Here is a 26,941-nt window from a genome sequence, read left to right as displayed (position 1 = left end):
CAGCACAGCTTATATGAGTGACAAAGCAAGCCCTTATTTGGTAACTGATGGTGTTTTTATGCTTATAAATGTAACTCATCTGCTGTGTGATCCACACTAGAAATGTAATATGAGAGTTAATCATAGCATTACAGCATCACAGAATGGTTGAGGTTGAAAGGGGCTTCTGCAGCTACCTAGTCCAATCCCCCATTCACGCAGAGCTGCCGAGAGCTGGTTGCCTGGCACCGTGTCCAGACAGCTTCTTAGTACCTCCAAGTGGGAGACTCTGCAACCTCTCTGGTCAGCCTGTACTAGTCCTCAGTCCCCGTAACAGTGAAAATGTGTTTCCTGATGTTCAGAGGGAACCTCTAGTTTTTCAGTGTGTGCCCACTGCCTCTGGTTCTGTCACTGGGCACAACTTGAAAGAGCCTGGCTCCACCCTCTTATGTACCCTCCCCTCAGGTATTTACATACATCAAAGCCTTCTCTTCTCCAGGCTAAGCAGTCCAATCTCCCTCAGCCTTTCCACATAGAAGAGGTGCTTCGGTCCCTTAATCATCTTCATGTCCCTTTGCTGGACTGTCTCCAATATATCCATGTCTCTCTTGTACTGTGGAGGCCAGAACTGGACACAGTACTCCAGGTATGGCCTCACTAGTGCTAAGAAGGGAAGAAGGATCACCTCCCTTGACCTGCTAAGGCCAAAGTATTAACTCAGGTGGTAAATCTTAAATGTGATCCTCAGCCTTTTGTAACTGCCCAGAACCAGTGATCTACTGTTGGATTAGGTATAACTCAATGGCAGGTTGGCACGTGTTTCTGGTGGCTTGATTACAATCCAGAAGAAAAAATTATCAGTGTTGACAATGATGTTGACAAGGTAGAAGAGGAAAAAGAAATCCTGCCAAAGGAACATGGTGATGCACAAGCTCTCTTCCCCATAAGAGGACTCCAATATATGGAATGAATATTCTGCTAAATTAATCAGCCAAGATACAGAATTCAGGCAGTGCCAATTTTACTGAAACATGTTCAGTAAACCAGAGCATGTTCTTATAGCTTTTGTTTGTATTATTAAGGAGGCTTTAATGTATTGAGGACTCACAGAATGATTCCCATGGCATATAATGCACCAGCATGAGCTCTCTAAATCAATTTCATTCAATTCAAGGCTGAAAATCAAGTTTATATTAGCCTTCTGCCTAGGCCTAGCTTTCATGCTGGTAGCAGTTATATGAACTCACAGTGGATTACGTTATTGGATAGTTCATGTAAATGTTACATCTAATGCATACAGAACAACAGTCTTCAAAAATGGTTGGTAGTTACTACAACACACCTTTTTTTCCTCCTCTTTTCCAAACTTTTCTTCCTCCATCTCCACAGTCTCATTCTAACAGAAGCTGCACTACCAGGGAAGTGGGGAATCAGAGCAGTTATTACCTGTCCCATTGTCCCCAGCGATTTCCTCAGCACACGACTGGAGTCCACTGCCTGTTCAGCCCAAAAGTATCTCAAGGATCTGCACAGAGAGTGTCTGTACGGTGCAGTGTACCTCAGTGCAGTGATCCCTGACAAAGCTGATGTGCTTGGCTCGGTGCAGTACCACCAGAGGTGTCAGCCTGTCTCTTGTGTGTTAACATGCTGCTCTGTCTGCATTACATGGCCCAGTCCCTATGGGACTGATCAGTCTGAATGCAGTAGCTCTCTGATGCAGCTCCACCACTGTCGGTGGTGGAAGGGGTTTCTTCAGCACTTGCCTAGCAATTTCAGTACCATGTGTGGAAACAGCATAGAAATGTCTGCTGACTTCTGAGGAACCTTGTACCCCAAGTACCCGCTCACCAGTTGACTAACAGGTTTCCCACTGGCCCCCTTTCTAGTTCAGTGTTCAAGTCAGCAGTGTCTGCATTCTCTGACAGTCAGTCTGGGGCTGACTTTCAGAAGAATATTTAATCTACTCTGGTACCTGCTGACATTGAAACAAGCTCATAATACCACATTCCCAGCTGTTTTGTGACCAGGCCTGACCTAGGGCTGTGCGATAATACCGCAGCCAATCACCCACAGTGCTCCGGATCTTCCTCTGCAATTTCCTCAGTTCTCTGGTTGCACTGATGTCATTTATGTGCTTTACAGTTGCCTCTGGAACTTCATTTTTCATGAACAGCTCTTTCAATTCTGGCTTTAAAAAATAATAATGGAAAAACAAATTAAAGAACTTCATTATTCCACCTGGTGTTCAAGGGTGCTGACACTGGTATAAGCTATTAAATGCCACAGAGATACAAACACCTTCTGAGCATGTTATTGATAGAGCAAGATGTAATATAAAAATAAGTTTTTTAGCCAAATCAGCCATCACTAGAGAATAGTTGCAATACTGAATCCTGCACAATAAATTCTGAAAAGCAGTGCAGATACTGATAGTATTTGTCTGCTTGGTAGGGCTCATGAATACTCCAGTGGCCAAAGAAGATTGCACTTTCGGCTATATCCAAAAAATACCCAGGAAGCAGATGTTACTGCCAGATTTTTTCCCTGAATCTAGAACCATTTAAATATTTGCATTCCAAACAAATGATCTACCTTTAGTTTGTTCTGAACACACATAGTAATGGCGCGATACAAGTAATAATGTTTTACAAACAATAACTCACACATTAGTGCATGTTCGGAAGAGTCCTTGATAACTATGGAAAATTTTATTTAACAACTAAGACCATTAGGCTCCTCTAAAAATGTATCTGTAACCTCAAATTAATATAAAATTAACTCCACAAAGAATCTCTATTTCATACCTTAAATAAAATTTGCTTAAATTAAAAATAATTCCAATACTTTGCCCCTTGAGATTATTATTTATTTTTTTTTTTAAGCCAGAAAGTAGCCACAGCCAAACCACTGTGGTTTTATTTTTGTTTCCCTAATTCTTTAAATTGGAGTAGATACCAGATAACCCACTCTCTCCAGAGCTTTAGTATACTCTCCAGTTAAGACTGAAGTGTATGTTTCATTCTATGCAGAGTTAGGTTATGTAAATTTCTTGCATAAGTCAAAATCAGCCTAATGCCTGCTTCTTTACTTGCAATTTGTCAGCTTACTTGCTGAAGGCTCATGTAAATATTTTTCTTTCTTTTTAACAGGATCTTAGTTTGCATGCCAACTTTCTGTATTCTCTAAAAATGTTACACATTCTACCATGCCCCAGTGTGACTATTAATTTAAACCTATCTGAAAATACTCCTCTTTTTCTTTCAGATTTTCCCCTGCAAATTAGATTTTACCTAGCCCTTTCAGAAGATATTAATACAAAGTCTCTGTGACTAAACATAATTGAGGGCTAGAGAGACAAGTATCAGAAGAACTTCCTCAGAATGAACTCCAGTCTCCTCTAAATTTCCAGTAGTTTGTCCAAATTATCTCAGCTTTGAAGAAAAGAATTTTCTGCTGGTGGAAAATATAGATGCAAGGGAATGACTAAGTGACAAGTAGCGGCAATGTCTGCTTTTAATGATCTCTGATTATGCAACACTTACTTAGGGCAGAAAGAGTTTAAAGGATTAACTGATTAATTTGGATATGGATTATGTCGTCTACTGTCCAACTGCATAACGATGACCATTCCTAGTGCAGCACAGTTCTTGGAATGAAGAACCTTCATAGAGAGCATAGACTGACATGAAAGCAGACATAAATGGGACTCCAAAAGGACGGTATTAGTCTTAGAATCAACCCCTTGAAGAAAGACAAATAGTCAATATGCTTAATTGGCTTTAAAGAGAGCATTTGTCACTTCTGTTATGATGATTCACAGTTTTCATTGTATGGCCTTTAAAGATCTGTTGTTTTCTGAAGGTTTACTGTGCAGTGTCTTTAATTATTTGGATTGCTGACAACTGGAAAAAAAAAAATGAAGGTATTTTAATTGTTATAAAAGATTATTTGAATTTTCAAAGAGAAAAAGATTAATTGAGAGAGAGATTCTTGCTGACTATAAGTAAGAAGCACTGTCAAAATTCAGAGGAAAGATCATTTTCATTAATAAGAAACAAAGGGCAAAGTACAAAGATAAATGCTGATTTACCTCAAAAGTTAGAACCTTTTTGGTGTTGTCAGTTTATCTATAATGAAATAACAGGTACAAGTATGCCACTAACTATAGTTAATAGTCCAATGTAAGCATGTGCCACCTCTTCAGATCCATTTTTAAAGAAGTCTGACCATTCAAAAGCATTGTCTCCTTTGGACCCGTAGTGTTTAAAATTCCATAAATCTGTGCGGATGATGAAGGACCATAAAAAGGCAGAGTACTATCTACATCTGGTGTGTGTTGCTGAGGTTTCTCCTAATGAGTCAGTGTGGAGTCTTACAGAATAGAAACCCATAATCAAACTAAAATGACTCAATAAAAGCTTCTGGTCTTACCTTCTTCATAGATATTTACTGACTCATTCTTGTGCTAGTAGAGTAAGTGAAGACACAGGTTCAGGTTCTCTCTGACTTAGACCTTAGCTGTCTGCTATGTATTTTCTGCATTTTTTTCTAGGTGGAATTTGTTAGGTCACCTATTTAAAGTCCAGTTCTTGTAAAGTCCAGTTCTCCACCTCAGTGCTGTGTCAGGGAAGGCTTTGTGTGTGAAGAAGGAGGTCTGAACTGAAAATTGTATAAATTCTAAATATCTACTCGGTCCTATGAGGAGAGCCTGAGGGAACCAGGATTATTTAGTTTGAAGAAGAGGAGGCTGAGGGGAGACCTCATTGCCCTCTACAACTACCTGAAAGGAGGTTGTAGGAAGGTTGGAGTTGGCCTCTTCTTCCAAGTGAATAATGGCAGGACAAGAGGAAATGGCCTGAACCAGCACCAGGGGAGGTTTAGACTAGATATTAAAAAGAATTTCTTTACCAAAAGAGTGGTTGGACAGTGGAACAGGCTGCCCAGGGAGGTGGTGGAGTCACCATCCCTGGAAGTGTTTAAAAGAAATGTAGATATAGTGCTTAGGGACATGATTTAAGCACTGAATGGGTAAATTAGGTTGTGGAAGCAGGATTTAGGTTATGGTTGGACTTGATGATCTTTGGGATCCCTTCCAACCAGGATGATTCTATGATTCTATGAGGTGGATTGAGAAATGGCTGGATGGAAATGCTCAGAGAGCTGTGATCTGTGGTGTGGAGTCCAGTTGGAGGCCTGTAGTTAGTAGTGTTCCCCCAAGGGTCAGTACTGGATCCTGTCCTGTTCAACATATTCATCAATGTTCTGGATGAAGGGACAGAGTGTACTCCCAGCAATGTTGCTGATGATAACAAACTAGGAGGAGTGGCTGATACACCAGAAGGCTGTGCTGCCATTCAAGCAGCACCTGGGAAGACCAGGGAAGGGTAAAGAGTTGGGCGGGGAAAAACATCATGACATTCAACAAAGGCAAGTGTAGGGTCCTGCACCTGGGGAGGAATAACCCCAAGCACCAGTACAAGTTAGGGGGTGACCTGCTGGAAAGCAGCTCTGGTGAGAAGGACCTGGAAATCCTGGTGGACAAGTTAACCATGAGCCAGCCATGTGCCCTTGTGGCCAAGAAGGCCAAGGGCAGAGGAGTGTGCCTAGCAGATCAGGGGAGGTTCTCCTCCCCCTCTACTCTGCCCTGGTGAGGCCACATCTGGAGCACTGTGTCCAGTTCTGGGCCTCCCCAGTTTAAGAATGACAAAGAACTACTGGAGAGAGTACAGAGAAGGGCTACAAAGATGATTAAGGGACTGGAGCATCTCTCTCATAAGTAGAGGCTGAGGGACCTTTGTCTGTTTAGCCTGGAGAAGACTGAGAAGGGATCTTATAAATGCTTAAAAATACCTACAGGGCAGGTGTCAGGAGGATGGGCCCAGTCTCTTTTCAGTGGTGCATTCTTTACTTTGAGAGTGACAAAACACTGGAACAGGTTGCCTGGAGAGGTTGTGGAGTCTCCTTCTCTGGAGACATTCAAAGCCCACCCAGATACAGTCCTGTACAACCTGCTCTAGGTGAAACTGCTTTAGCGGGGGGGTTGGACTAGATGATCTCCAGAGTTCTCTTCCCAAGCCCTACCGCTCTGTGATATCAATGAGCCAAAAGGCTTATTCTAGCTATATCAATTCTCCCTGTTTCCTTGTAGTCCCTCAGAATAGTGATCATTCCAATTCCACCTGGGAAAGATACACAGTGAATTTCTCATGGTGCTTCGTCTTTTCTAGCTCTACTTTGAGACAGGATCAAATTCTCCTTTCTTCCATACAGGAAGTCTTCTTCTGGCAGCACTTCAGACGGCAGTCTTATGGGGACTCAGGAGTAGCTCTATTATTGTTATGGCCCAGTCATTTCCAGAATTAGAAGGAATAAAACATTGTTTCTAATCCCAGTGTTACAGAGGGATTACATCTTATTAAGGACATATTAAGAGCTTCTCAGTCTTCTTTAATGAAAGAACTTCCAAGCTGTTAGAAAAAACTAAGGTTCAGCTTATGAAACATAGATTGAATTTTTGTTTCCCAACAAATAAAAAAAGTGGTTAGATTTGGAATATGTTAATTTACTGCTTTTATCTTCCCACACTTACAATGTTTCCTTGCCTACATAAGCAGAAAGGTGTGTGAGTGAGAAATTGGGGGTTTTTTTGCTAATGATGGTGATGTTAAGTTTTACTGATTGCATTTTAACATCTAAGGCTATGAGTAACACACTGTGAAGCTCTTTTACAAAATACCATTCAATAACTCCAACAAATTTAATTTCTTAGAACTTCAGGAGTTAATTTAAATTTCTCTTACAATCAATGAGACATGAGACATGCATGCATGTCTCTTACAGACCTCCAAAGTGCACTTTTACATTTTCTAGGCTAAATGCTTTCATATATAACAGGAAGAAGGAAATAAACTGAACAAACAGGATTCTGTTTTTGTTTTACTTGGATCATAAATCTCTTCTGCTTTTCCAACAACTGTTTTGTAACTGTATTTTCCCTGACTCCCAAATCACATTAAAAAATCTGATTACGAACAGTATTTTTCAACCCAACTAAAAGAGAGTATTTGCCACAGAGATGCAGGGATGCAGGGTTTTGGCTGGATGATTAACCTAGCTGGACAGCCAGCTCACTGCACAGAAGTGAAGACCAGAATTATTTGGATCATGAATTCCTGGGGCTTCATTCAGTACATGCCACCTACAGCACAATAAATTATACCTACCTCAGAACAGGCTGTCAATGCACTTGGCATTCTATCTGGTAGACTAAAGAATTCTTTTTATAGACATAAATTACAGGTAATATTTTACCACCTTTTCTGAGCAAAAATGAAGATTCATCTGAGTTCTAGTTGCACTTATAAACACTGGATGTAGGGTGGTAGGGAATTACTCACAAAATGTTGTGAACAGGGAATACATTAAATAATTAAGGATATCAGCCAGAAACAAAAGGAAAAACCAGGAACCAAAGAACATAAAAAAAAACTTGTCCCTTTGGGCCAGCCCTGAGCATAAATCCACTGGAATTTATGTTTAATCTCCAGAAGTTCTTACTTGGTCACTCTGTGACATTCCACTTAGCACACTTACACGGAAATAAACTTGAGAAATGTATTTTATAAGAAAGCTCATCAATTCTAAGGTTCACAGAGCAATTAACATTTGTAAAGGGCAGAAAATGGCAATACTGCAGCAGTTACAACATACCAGTTGTTCTAACTGTTTAAGAGCCGCACCCTGCAGTGGTGACAAAGACAAGCACACACTTTCATGTTGCCACTTGTAGACCAAGCTAATTGCAAAGCGCCCTGCAATCATCACTGTGATGTATTCATTAACCTGAAAAAGCAAAAAAAAAAAGAGATTTACTAATACTACCAAATTTTCATATTTATTTTTGGATGAAAGAGACTGACATTTCAAAGGGTTATCCAAGACGGTTGGTCGTGGTGAGCGAATGATCAGTTTTCTCTAGGCTTAAGTCTACAAAGAATTTTTAGGGCTGTCACTCTTATTTGCATACTGCAAAGTTAAGCTCATAGCATATGAACTGTGGACAGAGCCAGCTCCCAGCCCTTTGTCTGGATGACTCCTGCGCAAAGCAAGTGCACTGAGACTGTGCATGTTTTGGAAGGTGCTGCTGTATAGCAGGATGCGCTGAGAAACTCTCATATCTCTCACATGGCCCAGGAAAGCATGTGAACTTCTGAGGCAGAGGCTGTGGAGACAGGCACAGACAGACTCAAGAAGCTCTAGTCCTTGCTTGCCCTTCATCTGGTCCTGGTGTGAGTGGGTAGGATTTGGACAATGTTTAGTCCCCAGTAAAGAATTAGCATTGTGACACATATAAAGTACTTTCTTAAAACCATGGTCACTAAAGCCTTCAGCATTGTCTGTGCATGCAGACCATGAAGAATGCCTTGGTGACACCAAGCAGGGCATTTTGAACCACTTCCATTTAATCCAAAAAGCAGTTCGCACCATCCTTTTCCAGCCTCTGACACTCCTTCCCATTCAAACAAAGCAAACATTATGTTGCAAAACCAAACTTCACTAATTTCCATTTTCATGTGGCTTTTGAAGAACACCAAATTAACTTGATATAGCACATAATTCACATTCTATAATCTTTAACATTCTATAATCTGCATTTGATAATCCTAACTGCTTCAATAATTTCATGCTTTATTTTTTACAGACTCTGTAAAAACCAAAACTGCAGATACAGCATATTTTGGAAGTCTCAACCCCGTGCAGATTCTACAGAATAAACAAAAGTCAATTTACAGAAAAAAGAATCCAATTCCAAATTGGAATATCTGCCTATATGAAACAGTCATGGAAGCAGCAAGGATTTTATGGCCATTTGTTTGAAGTTACTCCTTCCTGCAAGCTGCCAGCTTGGCAGTATGAGCCAAGGAAAGGAACCATGGGAGGGGTTTGGCTACCTGTCATTGTGACAGGGCCTTTTGTGTGCCTTGTATAAAATACTGAGCTTGATGCCAGTAGCTCTATACTAGGTAGCAAGGAATAAAAAACCCATCTGATCCAACCCCTGTAAAATAATGGTTGTGCTTACAAACTCCATGCCTGAAGGCACAATTCCTGACTCTGGTCTCAAAAGTATTATCTTTGTTTCTGGCAATTTTGCAGCATGCTAGGCCCAGCTTTGGTAACTGCAGAGCAGTGAGAGTTTTTTCGTGGACTTCAGTGGAAACGGGATCAGGCCTCAAGTCAGGCAAACAGTTGCCTACTACTGAACATACCCAAAAGAATGTTCACATTCCCAGGCTCTGAAAAGACTCTTTCAAGATGTCTCCAGCAAGGACAGGCCTCTGATTTATTAAAATAATGAGTTACAACAGTTCCAGATAATTTGCTTTTCCTTCTTCTCGTGAAGTTGCCACATGAGTAAAACAGAGGTAATGACACCCACTCATGGAGAGGCTGCTGGAAGAGTCCTTCTTTGTAAAGGTTGTGTTAAAGAAGAAGAAATGTAAGCATCATGTTCCTTGCAATTAAGACACCTCAGAGATATCTGAAGATGTAAAATTAAAAAAAAAAAAAAGAAAAAAAATGAGGTAAGAACAGTGAGAAAAGTAAAGCATAACTATTACCTGTGCTATAACCGGATGGGCAAGCTTGCCATCCCGAGGCCATTTCCATTTTCTGACCATTTCTTCATCTTTATTAGTCACCAGACCTCCCTCCTGATTAAACATCACTATTATGGTGTTGCTGTAAACAAGCAGAAATATGAAACCTGTTTTTCCTGGTGTATCCTAGTAAAACCTAGGCAATCCAAGCAGCTCTCTTTGATCTATGAGTCTTTAATTTAAAAGCCACTTTGCATATCCACTCCTTCATCAAGCATTTCTCATGCTACAGGCCTGTGAGGCAGGTATAAATTATTATCCCTGTGATACAGACAAAAACTCTTGTTTTAGTAATTCAAATTAAAAAGAAACCCATGTCAAATGATGTGATTTTAATGCCATTTCCACTTCCTAGTACATCCTAGGAGTTCTAAACCACTTCATATTCTATTGTAAATTTGAAGGAAAAAGCAAGTAAGGTAAAACAGCATGTAGATGCCATTCATGTATGAGCCTTCAGCTGACAGTTTCAGGAACATTTTTATGTCTCCTTAATATTTATTAAGAAGAATATGTAGTCTGTGGCCTTTTTTTAATCTATCCATAAACAAATAGCACTTGGTGACCCTCAGAAAGCCAAATGTTGAAACATATAGAAAAGGTCCTCAGATAATCAGAAGTTTTTTAAGTGGCTTCTGTGTGTTGATGGTCTTTCCTGGAAACAGGGGAGTGGAGATTTTGGGGGTTTATTGTTTAAAGTAGCAGGAATAGTCCTGGGTTTGCAAGTTATTCTTCTCACAGCTTAACTGACTACATGTCACTTATCTTTACTTAATCTTTAATAAAATATGTTTTTTATTGAGTTTCCACTGGGTGTTGGAAAATAAATGTATACATATTAGCCAGGGCAAAGCAATAAGCACCAGGAATCCTGAAATTTAATGCTTGCACTTTCTACTTTCTATGTATTTTTGCTTGCTTCTCTGTAACGTAAGGTTGGTCAATGTAGGTAAATTTGCTTGATTTTATTTCATATCTTAATTGAGAATTGTTTCAAAAAGGTGTTTTTTTAGTACTTTGGACTCCTAGACTTTTTTAATAAATAAATGCCAGCTACTTCCAGTAGCTCTGAGGTCACCTTTTGAAGTCCTTTTCTACAAGAGCTGAACAATTCTCCACACATCACCAGTAAAACATCCCTCCAAATCCAAGAGCTCGTTCAGGATGATAAGCCAATGAACTTGACTTATTTAAAAATTAAGGCAGCTGCAGGTTAATGTGTCCCTCAGTTTTAGCTACTGTTCCTCTCTGCAGAGCATGAAATTTTTGTGCCAGATGTCTAGAGTTCTCAAAAGTCACTAAAGGAGCATAAAAGAGGAAAATCAAGCTGTTGCTAGATAGGTTTTTAACGACAAACCAATCTACACCTCTTGAGATAGGAGACTCACCCACAAAAGTAAGAAAGCTATGTAGAAGGATAAGTATCCAAACAAATTATTGCAATTGTTTTAAAAAGACAGTGTAACACAAATCTTGGAGAAGAAACTACACCCAGTGAAAGAAATAGAATAAAGATAAAAATGTAAAACCATGAGTTAAAGGACTTTTCTTAAAGTATGCAACTACGATCTAGTGAAAACAATTATAATCTTAATTTCCAATCTTGTTAAATAGAGACTGTAGAAAAAGGAGCTGAAAGGAATTTAGAGAAATCACTCAGACACATTTAAAGAGACGGAGGGACCAAACAACTCTGGAAATATTTTCCAGAGAAATATCTCTGGAAAGATCTCAGTTCTTTGTTGTGTGTAAACTATTCCAGATTAGGTCAGTCACTCAAATTAATCCATAAAGTTATACCAATTATTTTGAATACAGAAAATCATAATGATGATTGAACAATACATAGAACAAATAGCATTTGATGAGCTCTTTTTCTGATCCATATAATGGACTGCATTGTGAGACACTAAGAAGTGGCAGGGGTGGGGAGGGGGAAGAAGGTGTCTGCATTTGGTCTGCATGGGATATCCATCTGCAGCTCATCTCATGCATCCAAGGCAGCCAGAAGGCTGGCTCCCAATTGCCTGCTGTCTCCTTTGTTTGTGTAAATTTTCTAGTAAGCCAAAGTGCATCCTGTCCTTATAGCATTGGTTTCACATGTGGGAAATTCAATTTTCAACATTATTTCAGTCTCACTCAGCAATTACGGTAACATAGTGCTTTTGGGCTGCTTGAAAAAATAGTAACTTTTGACTCCTAGAGGGGGCTTGCAGAGGGGACAGGTTCATTCACCTCCAGGTGAACTGCAAACTAGATGGAAGTAATGTTTTTAATCTTCCCACCAACATAAATGTCAATCTCCTACAATGCAAAACCCTCCATGGGTTATCATAGAATCACAGAACCATTGAATCATCCTGGTTGGAAGGGATCCCAAAGATTACCAAAACCAAACATAACCTAAATCCCCCTACCATAACCTAATTTACCCGTTCAGTGCTTAAATCATGTCCCTAAGCACTATATCTACATTTCTTTTAAACACTTCCAGGGATGGTGACTCCGCCACCTCCCTGGGCAGCCTGTTCCACTGTCCAACCACTCTTCCAGTAAATCAATTCTTTCTAATACCCAGTCTAAACCTCCCCTGGCGCAGGTTCAGGCCATCTCCTCTCATTCTATCATTATTCACTTGGGAGAAGAAGCCAACTCCAACCTCCCTACAACCTCCTTTCAGGTAGTTATAGAGGGCAATGAGGTCTCCCCTCAGCCTCCTCTTCTTCAAACTAAACAATCCCTGTTCCCTCAGCCTCTCTTCATAGGACTTATTTTCCAGACCTTTCACCAGCTTGGTAGCTCTTCTTGGGACACGCTCCAGCAACTCTACATCCTTCCTGTAGTGAGGGGCCCAGAACTGCACACAGTGCTCAAGGTGTGACCTCACCAGTGCCGAGTACAGCGGCACGATCACCTCTCCACTCCTGCTGGCCACACTATTCCTGATGCCGCCAGGATGCTGTCGGCCTTCTTGGCCACCTGGGCACACTGCTGGCTCCCGTTATGTCAGCTGTCAACCAGCACCCCCAGGTCCCTCTCCACCATGGAGCTTTCCAACCACTCATCCCCAAGTCTGTAGCTTTGCATGGGGCTGTTGTGAACCCAGTGCAGGACCAGGCACTTGGCCTTGTTAAACCTCATACAATTGGCCTCAGTCCATCAATCCAGTCTGTCCAGGTCTCTGTGCAGAGCCTTGCTACCCTCAAGCAAATTGACACTCCCAGCTTAGTGTCATCTGCAAACTTACTTAGGAAGCACTCCATCCCCTCATCCAGGTCATTAATAAAGATATTGAACAAGACTGGTCTTAAAACTGAGCCCTGGGGGACACCACTGGTGGCCAGCTGCCAGCTGGATCTATCCCATTCACTGCAACTCACTGGGCTCAGCCAGCCAGCCAGTTTTTTACCCAGCAGAGAGTTTAACTGTCTATGCCGTGAGCCACCAGCTTCTCTAAAAGTGTGGTCATCAAAGACTGCCTGGCTTTACATTTTTGAGCAAAGAGGGTAGGTGAAAAACAACCAGCCAAAATAAACTGAACCATCTGTTAGACACACAACTAAGGTCAGTTGCAGGAAGAAAAAAATTGTGTTGCACAACTTACTACCTTTGCCATGTTGATTATGGTTTTGAACATTGTTCACATCCTTGTATGGCTTCATGCTCTCCACTCCAATGTGCAGCATCAAGCAAGTGCTCATAGTGCATCTACTTACCTGTTAGGAAGACAGATGCTGCCATGTCCAAAAGGAGTGAAAGTTCCAACTACAGAGTGATCTGGAGAAGGGCTAAATATGTTGGTATAGAAACCCCCACATAAGAGATTGCAGCAGCTTTGGCAAACAGCAAGATACTGAGAAGGATAGCTACAATGAAAGTCAAGGAGTTAACTTTTACAGTGTCCGTGACATGTCCCTGCAGAGAACACAGGGAGTAAAACACTCTATCAGCTCTATATCTTAGGAATCGGGTCCAGGTGCACAGGGAGAAGGGAAGCTACTATCCAGACACCTCCTTCCTTGGAGATGGGTTGGGAGGGATGGAGGATGGGTACATCTCTCAGCACAAAATCTACCTACCTGACTAAGCTAACATGGCTGTGATACAGGCCCAAAGTGGCCTTTGCAAGACCAACATACAAATCAGAAATGTTTATGAAGCACATTCTCTTTAGTGGTTTTTCCTGTTACAGAGCAGACTGTTCCTCATCCAGTTTGATGACTGACAGAGTGATCTTCATTCAAGACAAGGCTATACTCTAAATGGATTGTAGTCTGAAGCCATTAACTTGCAGCTGCATTTTTCATTCTGAAATATTTATTTCTGAGGCATGCCCACCCACCTGACACATACTGGGCTTTGTTGTTATAATCTGACTACCTGGCTATATGTCTGGTACTATATAAACACAGTCTGACAAGAAATGAACAAAAGAATGATATATTTTTCTTTTTCATGTAGTTGAGTCTTTGAAGATGATCAGCTACAGATTAGGTCTGAGCCTTCCCCCCTGGAGAAGTCCTCTTACTACCCCTCACATTCTTGCTAGAATTCACAGGTGCCATGTAAACAGAAAGGATATTAAATGAAAGATGAGCCATCATTCAGCACATAGTGCAGTTTTCTCTTTGCTGTGCCTGCTTTCTTGCCCACTGGGATCTGAGGTTTGCCATATGTCAGCTCTGGTGTGACAGTCATGCCAGTCTGAACATTCCATGTTTTCGAGGAAGTTTCATCCCTGGGATCACCATAATGCCGGAGAATGACTGGTTTGTCAAACCTCATTTCTTTCAGCTTGGAAGTTTGCTCTTCTCTGTTTTACATAAGGGAGGAAATAAATTACACCTCTGATTAGTTCTTGCTAAGCAGAATCCTCACTGAAAACTTCCATTAATTTAGAATTAAGTTTTACTTAATTAGAAAATACAACTTGATTTGTGAGTTTCTCAACTGAGATAGAAACAATCAAGGTCACTCACTGAGCCAGGAATTCAGGCAGCCTCACAGACATCAGTGAACAGACCCATCGCCTGTTTAATTTGTTGCAGACATTTCTATGCTTTGTAGATGGACTGAGCCCATGAGTTGCAGTAGTGTCGAGCTTCATGCCTCTTGGAGATCAGCACGGCCAGCATGAGTGACAGTGAAAATTTCTGGTTTAAAATCTCAGCTACTGTATGCTTACAATTATCTTAGCAAGTCACTAGGTTTGTATCTTCAGCTACAGTATGAGTAAAGTGTGCCCACATGTTTGTTCTTCTCTAATCTTCTTTCTACTCAGTGTAGAAGACACTGCTGATTTCCCAATTCCTTCCCCAAGCAGTATCATCCAAAAGTGGCAGATTTTGTTTCAGCAATAACCTTTCACTAGGACCTCTCAACAGCTAATTATACTATTTTTCACTCCTCTTGTTTTTCTCCTGAAAATCCTGAGGAGCTTTGTAAATAATGATTATAAATATTATTAAGCACATTACTTTCAGATAGAAATGGGTCAGGTAAGTTACCCAAGATCTCGTTAAGTCAAGCTGGCATAGTAACTGCGTGCACCAACCCTCTACATGTGTATGTAGCACAGATCCTTTGACTGTGAGGACCAGCCAGCTTTTCCCCTGTAAAAGGTCTGTCTACCCAGTTCCTTTTCTTAACCTTCACCATCCTGTATTCCATACATCTGTTGTGCTACTCTTCATTGCTACTGCGTACACATTCCTTCCGAGAAAGAACAATACCTAAATATTTAAAAATGTCTGTATCTAAGAGCCAAATTTTTATCTATTTCAGTCTCATGACTGATCCTGAGAAAGAAATAAAGAGAGTCTGAAGCTGGCTAAATTAACCCAAACCTAGGTGACAGCTATTTAGTCCTGCCAGCCTTTGGCTGACATGCTCTTCAAATAGATTTTCTATGTGTACTGTTCTAAATTTATAGATTAGTGCATGCATCCAAACTTTTATCTGGTAGTCTTTAAGCAGTTATAAAAATGTGCAGGTCATCACAATAGTATCAGGTAAACAAAAGCATTAAAGGAAAAAAAATGAGCACAAAAGCTGGTCAATTTTGAGAAAAGCTAATTATGTAAAATGTCAGTTGACAAATCAAAGGAATATTTTTGTCTTCAAGCCAGTATATCTTGCTGATTCAATTTTTGCCTAAAATATTGCTTAATATAAACTTTTTGCTGACCAGGCTAAGCATAAGTACTCAAGAACACTAAGCTAGCTCTCATGGCACTGACACAGGAATCTGATGACAGCATCAGCAATATGAGGAGCAGCATTTTACTTCCAACTTGATGGGCCAACGGGGTTTGCAAATCCTGCAAACATGCTCAGATCCTATGAAAGTGAACACCTTCATTGTAGAGAGACCCTATGACCCTAACTTGTTGCAGAAATGTAATCTTCAATTAGAAGACTAAATCATCTGACTGCAGAGCTGCTAGGAATAGTGAAATGGTAGACGCCAGACTAGTTGCACCACAGACAACCACAGGTATCCTCAGTGTTTGGATGAGCAGTTCTTAACAGTTGCAGGCTGTCGTATACCAAAACCCAGAATCAAAGAGGATAAATGACAGATAATTTTCAGAGCATTCTCTAAAGCAGGTAATTCTACAACAAAGTATGCTTCATAGGAGGGAAGACAACAGTGCTTATTTTAATAATTAGAAAATAGGATGTTTCCAGTGTTAGCCTCAAAAATTCAGCTTTTTTGCTGCTTTTCTTTATCTTGGCTTTGCAAGCACATCACAAAGCTACTAGAGGCTGGCACACAGACACTGGTCAAACAATGCAAACTCCATTTTTTGCTGCAGCATCAATTTCTTTGGACTTTTGGCTACCCAGTTCCGCAAGAATTAACACAGTGATAATAATCCATTCCACAATGAATCATATGCTTGTGTCCCATATGTACAATGTACAATACATGGTAGTAAATATGCTCTTACACACTAAAAACTGCTTGACTTTATACAGCCACTAAACTGTGGCTGCATATATACACAGCCTATATATTAGCTGCTAAACCTATTATTATGAATTATGATTTTTTACCTAAGATACATAGCTGATTTTATTCAATATGAATACATTTAAAATTTTGCCAGTGTACAGGAACTACCAGTTAAATAACAGGGATACATAACAGCTGAAATTCAGAAAGTGTGCTGTAGATACAAAATTATATGGGTTAACTTTAATAACTGTCCCTGTAAGTAATTAATGCTTATAATTACTTATCAGAAAATATTTTTTTCATTTAAACCTAGTCTGCTTTATAAATTCCAGCACTTCTACCTCAGGGAATTGATCAGGCAAATTAAATCTTAACTATTTCTGACATCTCCCCCACCCCTTGATATTATTTTAGCACTCTAGCTGGTACTTAGAGAATGGCTGATGTATTTGGAAGCTACTATACATTTTAAACACATGGCCAGTTCTCTGTGGGAGCCTCCACGGTGAGGGAGCCTGATTCTGGCCACAATATGTCAATCTTCTCTCAGGCCTCAGCAAGGCAACAGGCTATAGATTACATCAAATGATCAAAATGCGGAATGGTTTTCATGGACCATGGTTTCTTTTACAAAAGATGCTCAAACAGTATTTCACAACTGTTGGGAAGCTAATCTCCAGATTAATCATAATCAGGAAATACTGTCTCAGCACTAATCCCTGTTGAGATAATTCTTATCTTCCATTACCAGTAGCTAAAATAAAAGTATATGTTTCTCTTTCATAAATAGTGAAATGTTAAGCAGAACTCTAGAAGTTTTCAGAGCTGTAACACTCTCCAGACCAGCATGTTGGTTTGGTTAAGTGGTCTCCCATAATCTGTATTCTACATCACAAAAACATTGCCATTTATCCTGACTTTGCTTATGGAAGTAAAAATCTCAGTCTGTTACATTTGTTTTTGCATTTGTTCTAGCCTCTCCAGTGTCCACAGATAAGGCAGCCCCTGGTGCATATCTTCAGAATTTGAGCCAGAAAGTTGAAAAACCCAACCTAGAGAAACAGAATGAGAGATTAGAATGAGATACATAAGTAAAGACTGATGTTAATATCAGTGCTGTTTTATGGCATCTGTCAATAGAAAGTAGGGTTCATTCATATAACTACAAAGTGCTGAAGCATTGGGAATTGTCCTAATCAGACTAAAGAAATTCTTTGGTGTGAAGAATACAATGGGAGAAAGAGGGAATGTACATTGTACACACCTTCAACTGAAAAACAGAAAAATATGCCTAGGAAGAAGATGGGTGGCCCGAAAAAAATGGATTATTCAGATAAACTCCAGGTTAGACCTTTATGTGAACTACCTTAACTTCCCACATCAGTCACAGTTTGATTTGTCTACAGCCCAGGATTGTTGCTAGAAAAGGATGTAGGTAATGCAGATTCTTGAATTATTCTCAGCAGCAATCTGGATAAGTAGTTGTAAAATTAAGCCATGCATCCCTTTGAGCAGCAGAGGCACAGAGCTTTTTTAGCATGCACTTCTGTATGACATCTCTGGTTGCTGCTGCACTATGGCAGGTATATTTTACTTACTATGGCAGGTATATTTTACTTAGTTCACATTTGCAGCATTTGTGGATGATTTCCGGAGGCCTGTGGGAGTGTGGAGGAAGAAGTTCCTTAACTTCTAGACATTCTCAGTTATTCTCACTCAGTTTTCTAAAAAGGTGAGAATGGCCAAGATGAATGGTCAGGGCACGATTTCTGTTCAGTCTTAGCATCTTCCATTGCAATGGTTACTATCAAGAAATTAGACTACTTGATATGACAGTCCAAATGAGGTGCTAAAAAATGGCTACAGACACAGACTGCTAGAGAATGGTCCAAACCATTGTCAACATTAATGCAGGGAAGCTCAGTTTCCCTAGATTTAGTGTTTCACTATGAACAAATTGAAAAGCAAGTCGAGTCAGAAACAAGAACTTGGTGGGTTAGAATTGTAGCCACGGAAATGCATGATCTGTTGCTGGGCACTTCCTTCACCAAACAAAAAAATAAATGTGTGATGAAAGACCCAGCTTGGGAGCTCCCATGAGATAGGAAAGGGTAGGGACGGTTCAGTGAAAGCTGGTCTTGACCCTTCAGATGTTCACCTGTGGTTAAGAAAACTCCATCAGCTGCCTGCCTATATAGTGTACTGGCAGATCCACTGGTGGAGTACTGAAAGGAAATGTGCATGATCTTGAGATCACTGAGACAGAAGAATAGTGAGACCTGGGAGCACAAGAGCTACTTTTGCAAATTTAAGAGCTCAAAGACACCAAGAGCACACTACAGCAAAGAATTTCAGAAGTGCTGTTGCTTTATTACAACCAGAAGAAACTAGATGCCACATTTTCAGTAAACAATAGAAGAGGTTATAATTCCCTTTAGTGCCTATATATTTGTTTATGCAGCTCTTCCTCTGTGCTAGGATGCTGGATGTCTCTGCAGCACTTTTAACCTTCACTAGCCAAGGAATTTCAGTTCCGCAGTTCTGGTGGCACCTGTCCAACTTCAGGATTAGTAAGAAAATGCATAAATGTTGTTGTTTTTTTCCCCCATATGGCAATGTTCTTAAAGGAATCCAGCAAGAGGTGAAGAGTAAGCAGTTCTCCCATTCAGATAATCAAATCTGTCCACGTTTTAGGCAGAAATGCTATAATGCCTTGTGAAGAACTTTTCAGCATTAGTGCTCCCATTCAGAGCAAAAGTTAAGTCAAATATATGTGGTCAATAACTCTTTCCAGAGGGAAAGGGTTAAAATACTATCCCAAAGCAGTTATTCACACTGTATTCTGCTAGCAAAGAGTAGTGGACCTGCAGTGGCTATGTAGAAAACCTTGCTGGCAGATGCTCAGAAACAATTGAGGACTGGGTATTTAAAACCAGATTGTATCTAAAAAGCAGTGGAGGTTATTGCTTGACAATTACTCCCTCCTCATGCAAATCCATACTTCAGTTCATTCAGGCCTTCAGAACAGCTATCCAGATGCTGCATAATTCTAACTACCTCTGCTAAGCACCAGCCATCCAGCCGAACTGCCTGCTACTCTTACCTCCTTCCTCAGAAATGTTGGATGAGAGTGAGAAGCTGATAGTGTTGAGTGACTGGTCAGCATCATTTTCCACAACAGGAGCTAGGCAGGAAGAAAGCAGAGTGCAATGCTTATGATCATACACACACGGGCAAGTCAGCTTTCAAAAACCTAAACCCAAAGGTTATTATTTTTTTTTTTTTTAAAGAGGAAGACTGAAGTAGCATGTGGAGAGCTGGAACAGGCTTGACCCCAGCCTATGGTTCTGCACTGAGTATTACTAACACTTGCTGAATGAAATGCTCCAGATGCAAATTATTTTTACTGGCACAACATGTTATGACTCTACCACTCACCTTGAAAGAGGAGACTAAAAATGCTTTGACAAATGGTTTGAAACATTGCCCAGTTTCACTGGCTCTGTTCTTCTAAGTATTTGTACCTCTTGCTTCAGCTGCAAAGCTATTTCATCATGTCCTAAAACAATGCTTTGCAGAGAACTGCAGTATAACAAGCTCTAAAGTGGAGCATGTTGGCCTACCCAGCCAACAGAGAGAATATCCTAAAAGAAAGTGCTTTTTTCCCTTTTGCAGCCAAACATTACAACACACCACATTTACACAGTTACACAGACCTTACCTTCACCTCCTACAGACAAGTTTGATGCTGTCTCAGGCTTTCTTTTTTCCTTTGTAGTGCAGGCTTGTAGAGCAAAGTTGTCCTTGCATAGTTTTTTTCTGAGGGCAGTGGTTTCACACTCCCTGCATTCGGACCCTGGAGCACTACCCTTAACCTCCTCTGACGCCTGGCTTTTCCTGGATGTCACACTTCTATACCCTAGTGACTGCCAGTGCCGTTTATGGCCATCAACTCCCTCAGAGAATTCTCTCCAGCTACAGGTTACCACATCCACAAGTCCCCGAGGGAAACGAGTCTCATACTTGGCAAGGAGCTGCAACGTCTCTCCAAGTTCCTGTAACATGTTGTCAGCCACAGACTTATTCAATGTCTTCACTGGGGAGTCCTCATCTGCCTGTGGTATCAAAGATATTCGGCAGAACTTTGGGTTTGAGTCCTCTGTAGTGGTTTTACACATGGAATGCCAAGGAACTTGTTGCCAAACTGGATATTTTTCTTTTCTTGCTGTATCATTGTTTAAGAAACCATCTTCATGCGTTTCTGCACGCTCACCTGTACAGATGCCAAACCTGTCTTCAATCAGGCTGAGGAGAAGTGACAGCAGTAACAGAGAAATAGCATAGAAAAGAGGCCTGTTAGCTTTTCTGCCTGAAACATATGTGGATATGCTGGCAGTGCTCTCTGTCACAGCTGAGACTAAGCCACATTTCCTCCCAAGGAAGACACTCCTAGATAAAGCTCAGAAATAGCTCTGCAGAGCAGGATGAGAAGATTTAGTATAGCCATTGCCAAACCAGGAAGTCTCTGCACCGACAGTGTATGCTTTGGACTATGCCCACTGAAGTGCAATGCAATGTAATGTAACATGCTGATTGATCTCTTCTGTGTAAAATTATTTTGTCTTGCCTCAGTAAAATGGTGATCAAATAAAAAAACTTTGCTTTCTTAGATGTGACATGCAAAGAACTATAAGATGTAATGAAACTTGGAGTGTCTAAAGAAGTCTTCTCCAGTAGCTGCTGGTTCTATAAATCCTATTTTGAGTTGGACTCGCTTTTCCCTCCCCCCCCAGTTTAGAAGCTCTGATCTTCTATGGTTATGAAAGGACTGTCTTTATTTTAAATGATAACAGTTTCATTAGAGGACTGTCAATGCGGAAAATCTATTAACAAGTTTTAGGATTTTTAAAATCTAAAATACAAAGCAAGTGTACTAAAAAAAGTCTTAGTTCTCAAGCCTCTAAACACACACACGTATAGCAGTAACTACATGTCTAACCCCTCCAGTTTCAACGGTGGCTTCTTACACTCTTGGAGTGCACAGAAACATGTTCATAGATTGAAAAAATCTGGTGTAAAATTTCAAAATGCAAAAGCAAATTAGGTAAAATTAGGTTTGTCCTGGAGACAAAAATAATAATTTAAGGCAAATGTGATGAAACCTGAATCTAAAATCCAGTTACCCAGAGGAGTCACACCCCAGAGGAATACTATTATCACCGGTTCCCAGTACATTAATCAGCAGACATGAACTTTATGAAATCCACAGAGCTCTCTGCATCTAGCAATGTGCTGTTGTTCAGTTCATGCCAAAACAGTAGATACAAGGCTGTTATGTGGCATTCTTTAACTAACTGCACACCATTTATATATTAAAAATATTAAACTCATGAAATGCTGACAGCAGAAATTAACATTAAGTACTACGCCTCACGGAGCTAGAGTTAAGTATAGGACGTTGTCACCTTCCCACTTGTCTCACTCTGCTCACTCTGCATGGCAGGCTGCCAGTTCTGGTCATATGCCTCCCCCATGGCTCCTGTTCTGCCTTGGTCACATCTACCTTGGGACTCCTTTTTATGTCCTCCCTGAAAAACTAATTGACAGAAACTTACCTGCTCCCACCTCTACTGGTGTCACATTATTACCTGGGAGTAAAGCCAAGGAGGATATTTGTAGTAAAATATGAGGACTTTTCTTCTGGTATCTTCTTGACCCTCTCTTTCATTGTAGGTTTCAACTACAAAAAAACGAGCATTTCCAATATAAGACTGGAGAAGATGTGAAGAGGAAGAGGAAAGCAGAAGAACGTCATGGATAAAAGAAAATACCTGGTCAAAGAAATATACAGGTCCGACCTCCAGCGCTGCAGCTGTAAATGTTGGTTCCATTACTCCCTAGATAAAGGGCTGGAACACCCCAGAGGAAAACATTTATATCAGGAGGCTGTGGGAAAGAAATTGGTCGTGTTGTTCACACTAACAGTAAAGCTGAGGAATTATTTTCTGTGTTTTTTGGAAGTCTGCTTCAAATATCAGAGGAACCACCCCTGTATGAACAAGAATACATTAATCAGTGGATTAAATTATATGAAGTTGATTACAAAAATTAAGATCAAGATATCAGGTTTTGATAATTTAGGTTTACTAATAATAATTTACTACTGTAGTGTTTTAATGAGATATGACCTACAATTACTTCTGACAATAGGTAATGTCTCAGCCTGTCATCTGAAAAAGAAGGCTGCTTGCATTTGCAGTTATGATTCAGTGAGTACATCAATAAATATGTTTTTATTTTTAAAAAGAGGGGGTTATGACTCTATCATAAATATTAAAAAAAAGTATTTGAAAGACACCAGTGTGGGGAACCCTGACTGTGTGCAGCCTTACATCCCCTACCAAGACTTCACAGGGGCAGAGAGATCTGGTGTCAGGGAGGTGCTCGGTGCAGCGCATCCCTACACACCATCTGCATACATGCCTAATGTAATAGGTCCTTATCACCGAAATATAAGGAGTCTTTTTGAAAGACTGGCCCAGACAACGGATTGTTCTGTTCATGTGAATCTTGCAGCTTACAAGTAATTTTAAAAATGAGCTCTACATGAGGCAAGAAATGGACTTGTATTTCTATTTCACAGTATGCATCCAGTCATGCACACTGAAAAGCATCTGCTTTGTCCCAGTCTGCGTTCACAGTGCTCTGTGCTTCTCAAGGTGACTTTCAGCAGTAAGACACATTAAATTTGTTCCTTTTGTGAAGCACTCATTGTATCCTTTGAAAATCTGTCCTCCAAAGAATGTTGTGGCACTAGCTGATGCAAGCCAGGATGTTTGCTTTATGGCTGACAGGCTGTAATTGAACTGGTGTTTTGTAAAAAAAATAAAAATCATCAAGGAATATGGAAAGAAATTCAGAGTAAACAGGGCTAAATGCGAATTCTTTGGCTGCTTTGGCCACTTTTAACTTTGCTTTAGCCACTTCATCCAGGTATCAGGCAAAATCTTAGAGAAGGAGTGGTTTCAGAATTAAGGAAGCCCTTTATCTTACTCATACTAAGGAAGACACTATTTGGTGACAGCTGTCATTCCCATAGTAAATGCTGTGGATTGATGATGGCTGAAGATGTACAAGTGTCCTCTATCCTCAGCAATTGGTGAGGGGGAATATTTTTCCTTCTAGAGTTCGTAAAATATATTTGCTTTTGTGCAAGAAACATTTTCTTTGTCAACATCCAGCCTTTAGGCCTGATACTAAAGCTCTAGTCATAAAAATTGTCCTATTGACCTCAGTGGATTTTTAGAGTTGAGTAAGGACTATGAGTTTTGACCCTAAACTAGGAAAAAAGAGTAAAGTCTCATAAGTACATAAATAATGGCATCGGTCCCATAAATACAAACAGAAACAAATATAACATCCCTCTGTTCAACTCTTCTTGGGACTGAGGTAGGCCACTTACTCCCTAGTTGTCCTTCCTCCCCCTTTTCAGGGGTCACAGACAGCTCCCCCACTCCATTTTATGCCATTTCTTGACACTTACTTACAGCTTGAAAACACAAAGGGAAACATAACATACCCTGAAAGAAGTCTTCTCCTGAAGATCATAACTTATTTTCCTACGAAAATAGTGCCATGGGAGTTGCCACCTTGGGAGAAAAAGAAGAGGTATCTTTGTTGTCTTTCAGGAAAGGGTTTTGAGTCTTGCTGCTTAGTTACCACATGTTTTGGACTGCATTCAGCCTTTCCCTTAACCCCCCAGCCACTGCCTGCCTTTGTCCAGGAGGCTGGTTAAGAAAAAGGAAAAGCCACTGTGAGAAAACAAGGAATCCCTCTCCAGCACTTATATTCAAAAGTTTCTTCTGGCCTATGGCCTGTCAGATACTGCCTTCTTATCACGCCCCCTAGTATAGCACGAGATTGGAAAATGTAGCATTCGTTAATATAAAGTGTATTAAATGCTGGGAACAGCTGACTGGCAAAAACAGAAGAAGGGCAAAAAATCCTGAGCTGGTAAGAGCATGGTACCAGATGTGCCTCACTCAGCTTCTAAGAGACCAGGTCCTTTTAAAAGCAGCCAAATGGGGAATGTGGAGCCCAGCTGTCGGTCTGTTCATGTTAATGTTCGCTTTGTTAGCGCAGTCAGTCCTGCTTCTTACTCCCACCTTGCAGTTTATTTTTTTTCATTCAGCAGTCCTATTTTTGCACCTTGGTTATCAGGCTGTTACCCTGTTGAGTATCTGTACTCACAGCCCAGCGCTTTGCAGCTGGAAGCAGCATAACCTGGAAGGTGCTTCACTTTGCTCCTTGCAACAGGAGCAACAAATGCAGCCCATGGAGTGGGCCTGGGTCCTGTCCCAGCACTTGGAGTGTAGCATCACCTCAAACCATCGAGACACAGTTAATGCTGCCTCTTCTAGCTCACTGCCAATTTTCTTTCACTCTGCTAGGTTTTATTCATATTCTTTATAAGTAAAATGTGACTCCCCTCTATGATTTACTTTTAGCCTACTTTTTTAAGGAAAAGAGGTTTATGCAAATGTCCAGTTTCAGCCAGACTTGGCAGAATTACACACTCAAAGATAATGATGCCTGGGCACACCCTGTGAAATTCAGCAGCCCAAGGAGGTGTCCCCCACCTAAAGAGAGGCAAGCCCAACTCTACTGAGCCATGTGGCACCAGTCAGCTGGCCAACTGCATGTGCAACCCATCTCAGTCTCTCCATTGGGGTACCACAGTAATTATGAATGGTGCCACAGTCATTCTGGGGAAGAAAGAAACAACCCTTAAAAAAAAATTACTGCCTTAATTCAGCTTATCACAGAAATGTTGTTCTACTTGTCCCTTTTCCTCTGATGCCCTTACTTCCGAATTTCATGTCTGCAGTCTTCTTACCTGCCTTAATTTTCCTTTATCTATCTCTTCTTCTGTATTCCTTGGGCTTCTGCAGACTTTATGGTCTCCTTTATCTGTGACTTCAGTTCTAGAACAAAATCCGTGGTCTGGCAATTCTGTTTTGGCACATACCAGAGTGAAGGGACCAGGAGCACAAGCTGGGAACTCTTTTTCAAGCTGTAAAAGGCACCCAAAGGGATATAGTGACGGGTAGGAACAGTCTGGTACATTGCAAACTAATGGATTAAAATCAAACACAAAAGTGGAAACACTGCTACAGCATCTCTCAAGACCATTAAAGTGCCCAGCTCCAACAAATGTACAACAGGAAGATCTAAGATGACTCAAAATGGAGAATTCATGGAATTTGACCCCTGGTTCCTGCCCCACCACCACCAACCACAAAAAGAAATCAAGCCAAACAACTGTCTCTGTAGATCCCTCTTCTACCTAATTAGAAAACTAGAATGGAAAACAAAAAGTGTTCTAGGCAACATTAGCAGACATTCTTTTTTGTGTCATTCATTCTCAGGATGAGAAAGAGCTATTCCTCCATGGCTGACTTCACCAGCTTCAGACAACATCAATTCTGACTGGAGCAGGGGCAACAAAATGGCAGGAAAAGAGCACCAGAGCTATGAGCCATGCTATACCATGCATGGTTTATTCTGCTTTAACCAGACTAACCCCCTCCTGGGGGTCTAGTTATATTAATTGACATGTACAAATAATAACAATGGGGAACAAATGGTACAAAAATGCTGCAAAACATTTCACACCAGCTGCTCCTACTGGGAAAGGACTGCTTTGTTTTAAGGTTTTGTTTTTTTGTTCTGTTTCCCCAGGAAGATATTTGCTGATAAAGACAGAGTGAGTCTCTGCCACTGACCCTCAGCTGGCACTTTTGAAACCTTCCCTTGCGACGGCTACCGGCGTGTCACCTCATCACACTGACCCCCTCCAAACTGCAACCCGATCCCGTGAAGGTGTGTGTCACCCCAGCAGCTTATCGGACTCCTCCGAATTCCAGGCGGCTGGAAAACGCGGGAGCCCAAAAAAGGGCCTTTCCAAGCGCAGGGCGCACACCTTCCCCGAACACGTGTCAGACGTCACCCGCGTCGGTGGCGATGACAAATCGGAGGCACGAGCTGACAGGGCCGCACGGCTGAGCCCGACGGCCACAGCGACGGCGCCGGCACCAGCGGCGACACACGCCGCGAGGCTGCGGCCTGCGGGGCCTGCGGGGGGGGCTGCGGCGGCTGTGGGGCCTGCGGGGTCTGCGGGGCCTGCCGGGCCGGGCGCACGGCCGGGCTGCGGGCCGGGCAGGCGGCCCCGGTGGGCACGGCCCCCGGCGGGCACGGCCCCGGCGGGCACGGCCCCAACCGGCCCTGCCCTCACCTGCCGCCGCCGCCGCCCGCCGGAGGGGCGAGGCCTCCCCGCGCGCTC

General features: G+C 41.3%; 2 protein-coding genes across 7 annotated transcripts in view; both read right to left on the bottom strand.

The window, feature by feature from the left end:
- Positions 1-13,498, bottom strand: part of C1H3orf20 (chromosome 1 C3orf20 homolog) — a 37,057-nt gene extending 23,559 nt beyond the window's left edge. The window contains exons 1-4 of the mRNA XM_051610989.1: positions 13,355-13,498; positions 9,600-9,720; positions 7,690-7,821; positions 2,014-2,167 (exon numbers count right to left, since the gene is read on the bottom strand). Coding sequence (XP_051466949.1) covers positions 2,014-2,167; positions 7,690-7,821; positions 9,600-9,704 — 391 coding nt within the window. The 5' untranslated portion in view covers positions 9,705-9,720; positions 13,355-13,498. The remainder of the gene's footprint in view (positions 1-2,013; positions 2,168-7,689; positions 7,822-9,599; positions 9,721-13,354) is intronic.
- A 606-nt stretch (positions 13,499-14,104) lies between these two features.
- Positions 14,105-26,902, bottom strand: LOC127382643 (uncharacterized). Of its 6 annotated transcripts, none has more exons than XM_051614558.1 (9): positions 26,385-26,902; positions 25,496-25,672; positions 24,179-24,248; positions 22,431-22,648; positions 22,248-22,339; positions 20,321-20,904; positions 19,703-19,783; positions 17,552-17,651; positions 14,105-14,451 (listed from the first exon to the last, which is right to left on the bottom strand). In XM_051614558.1, the coding sequence occupies exons 4-9, from the start codon at positions 22,488-22,490 to the stop codon at positions 14,220-14,222; spliced, it is 1,149 nt and encodes a 382-aa protein (XP_051470518.1). In that variant the 5' UTR covers positions 22,491-22,648; positions 24,179-24,248; positions 25,496-25,672; positions 26,385-26,902; the 3' UTR covers positions 14,105-14,219. The 6 variants fall into 6 exon arrangements, with proteins under 6 accessions (XP_051470518.1, XP_051470498.1, XP_051470544.1 ...); XM_051614538.1 differs by having other exon boundaries at positions 22,431-22,545; XM_051614584.1 differs by having other exon boundaries at positions 22,431-22,508.
- Positions 26,903-26,941: the final 39 nt, after the last annotated feature.

The sequence above is a fragment of the Apus apus genome, chromosome 1 (assembly GCF_020740795.1).
Source record: "Apus apus isolate bApuApu2 chromosome 1, bApuApu2.pri.cur, whole genome shotgun sequence".
Lineage (NCBI taxonomy): Eukaryota > Metazoa > Chordata > Aves > Apodiformes > Apodidae > Apus > Apus apus.
Note: the sequence above shows the minus strand (reverse complement) of the source record. Positions and strands in the feature narration are given on the sequence as shown.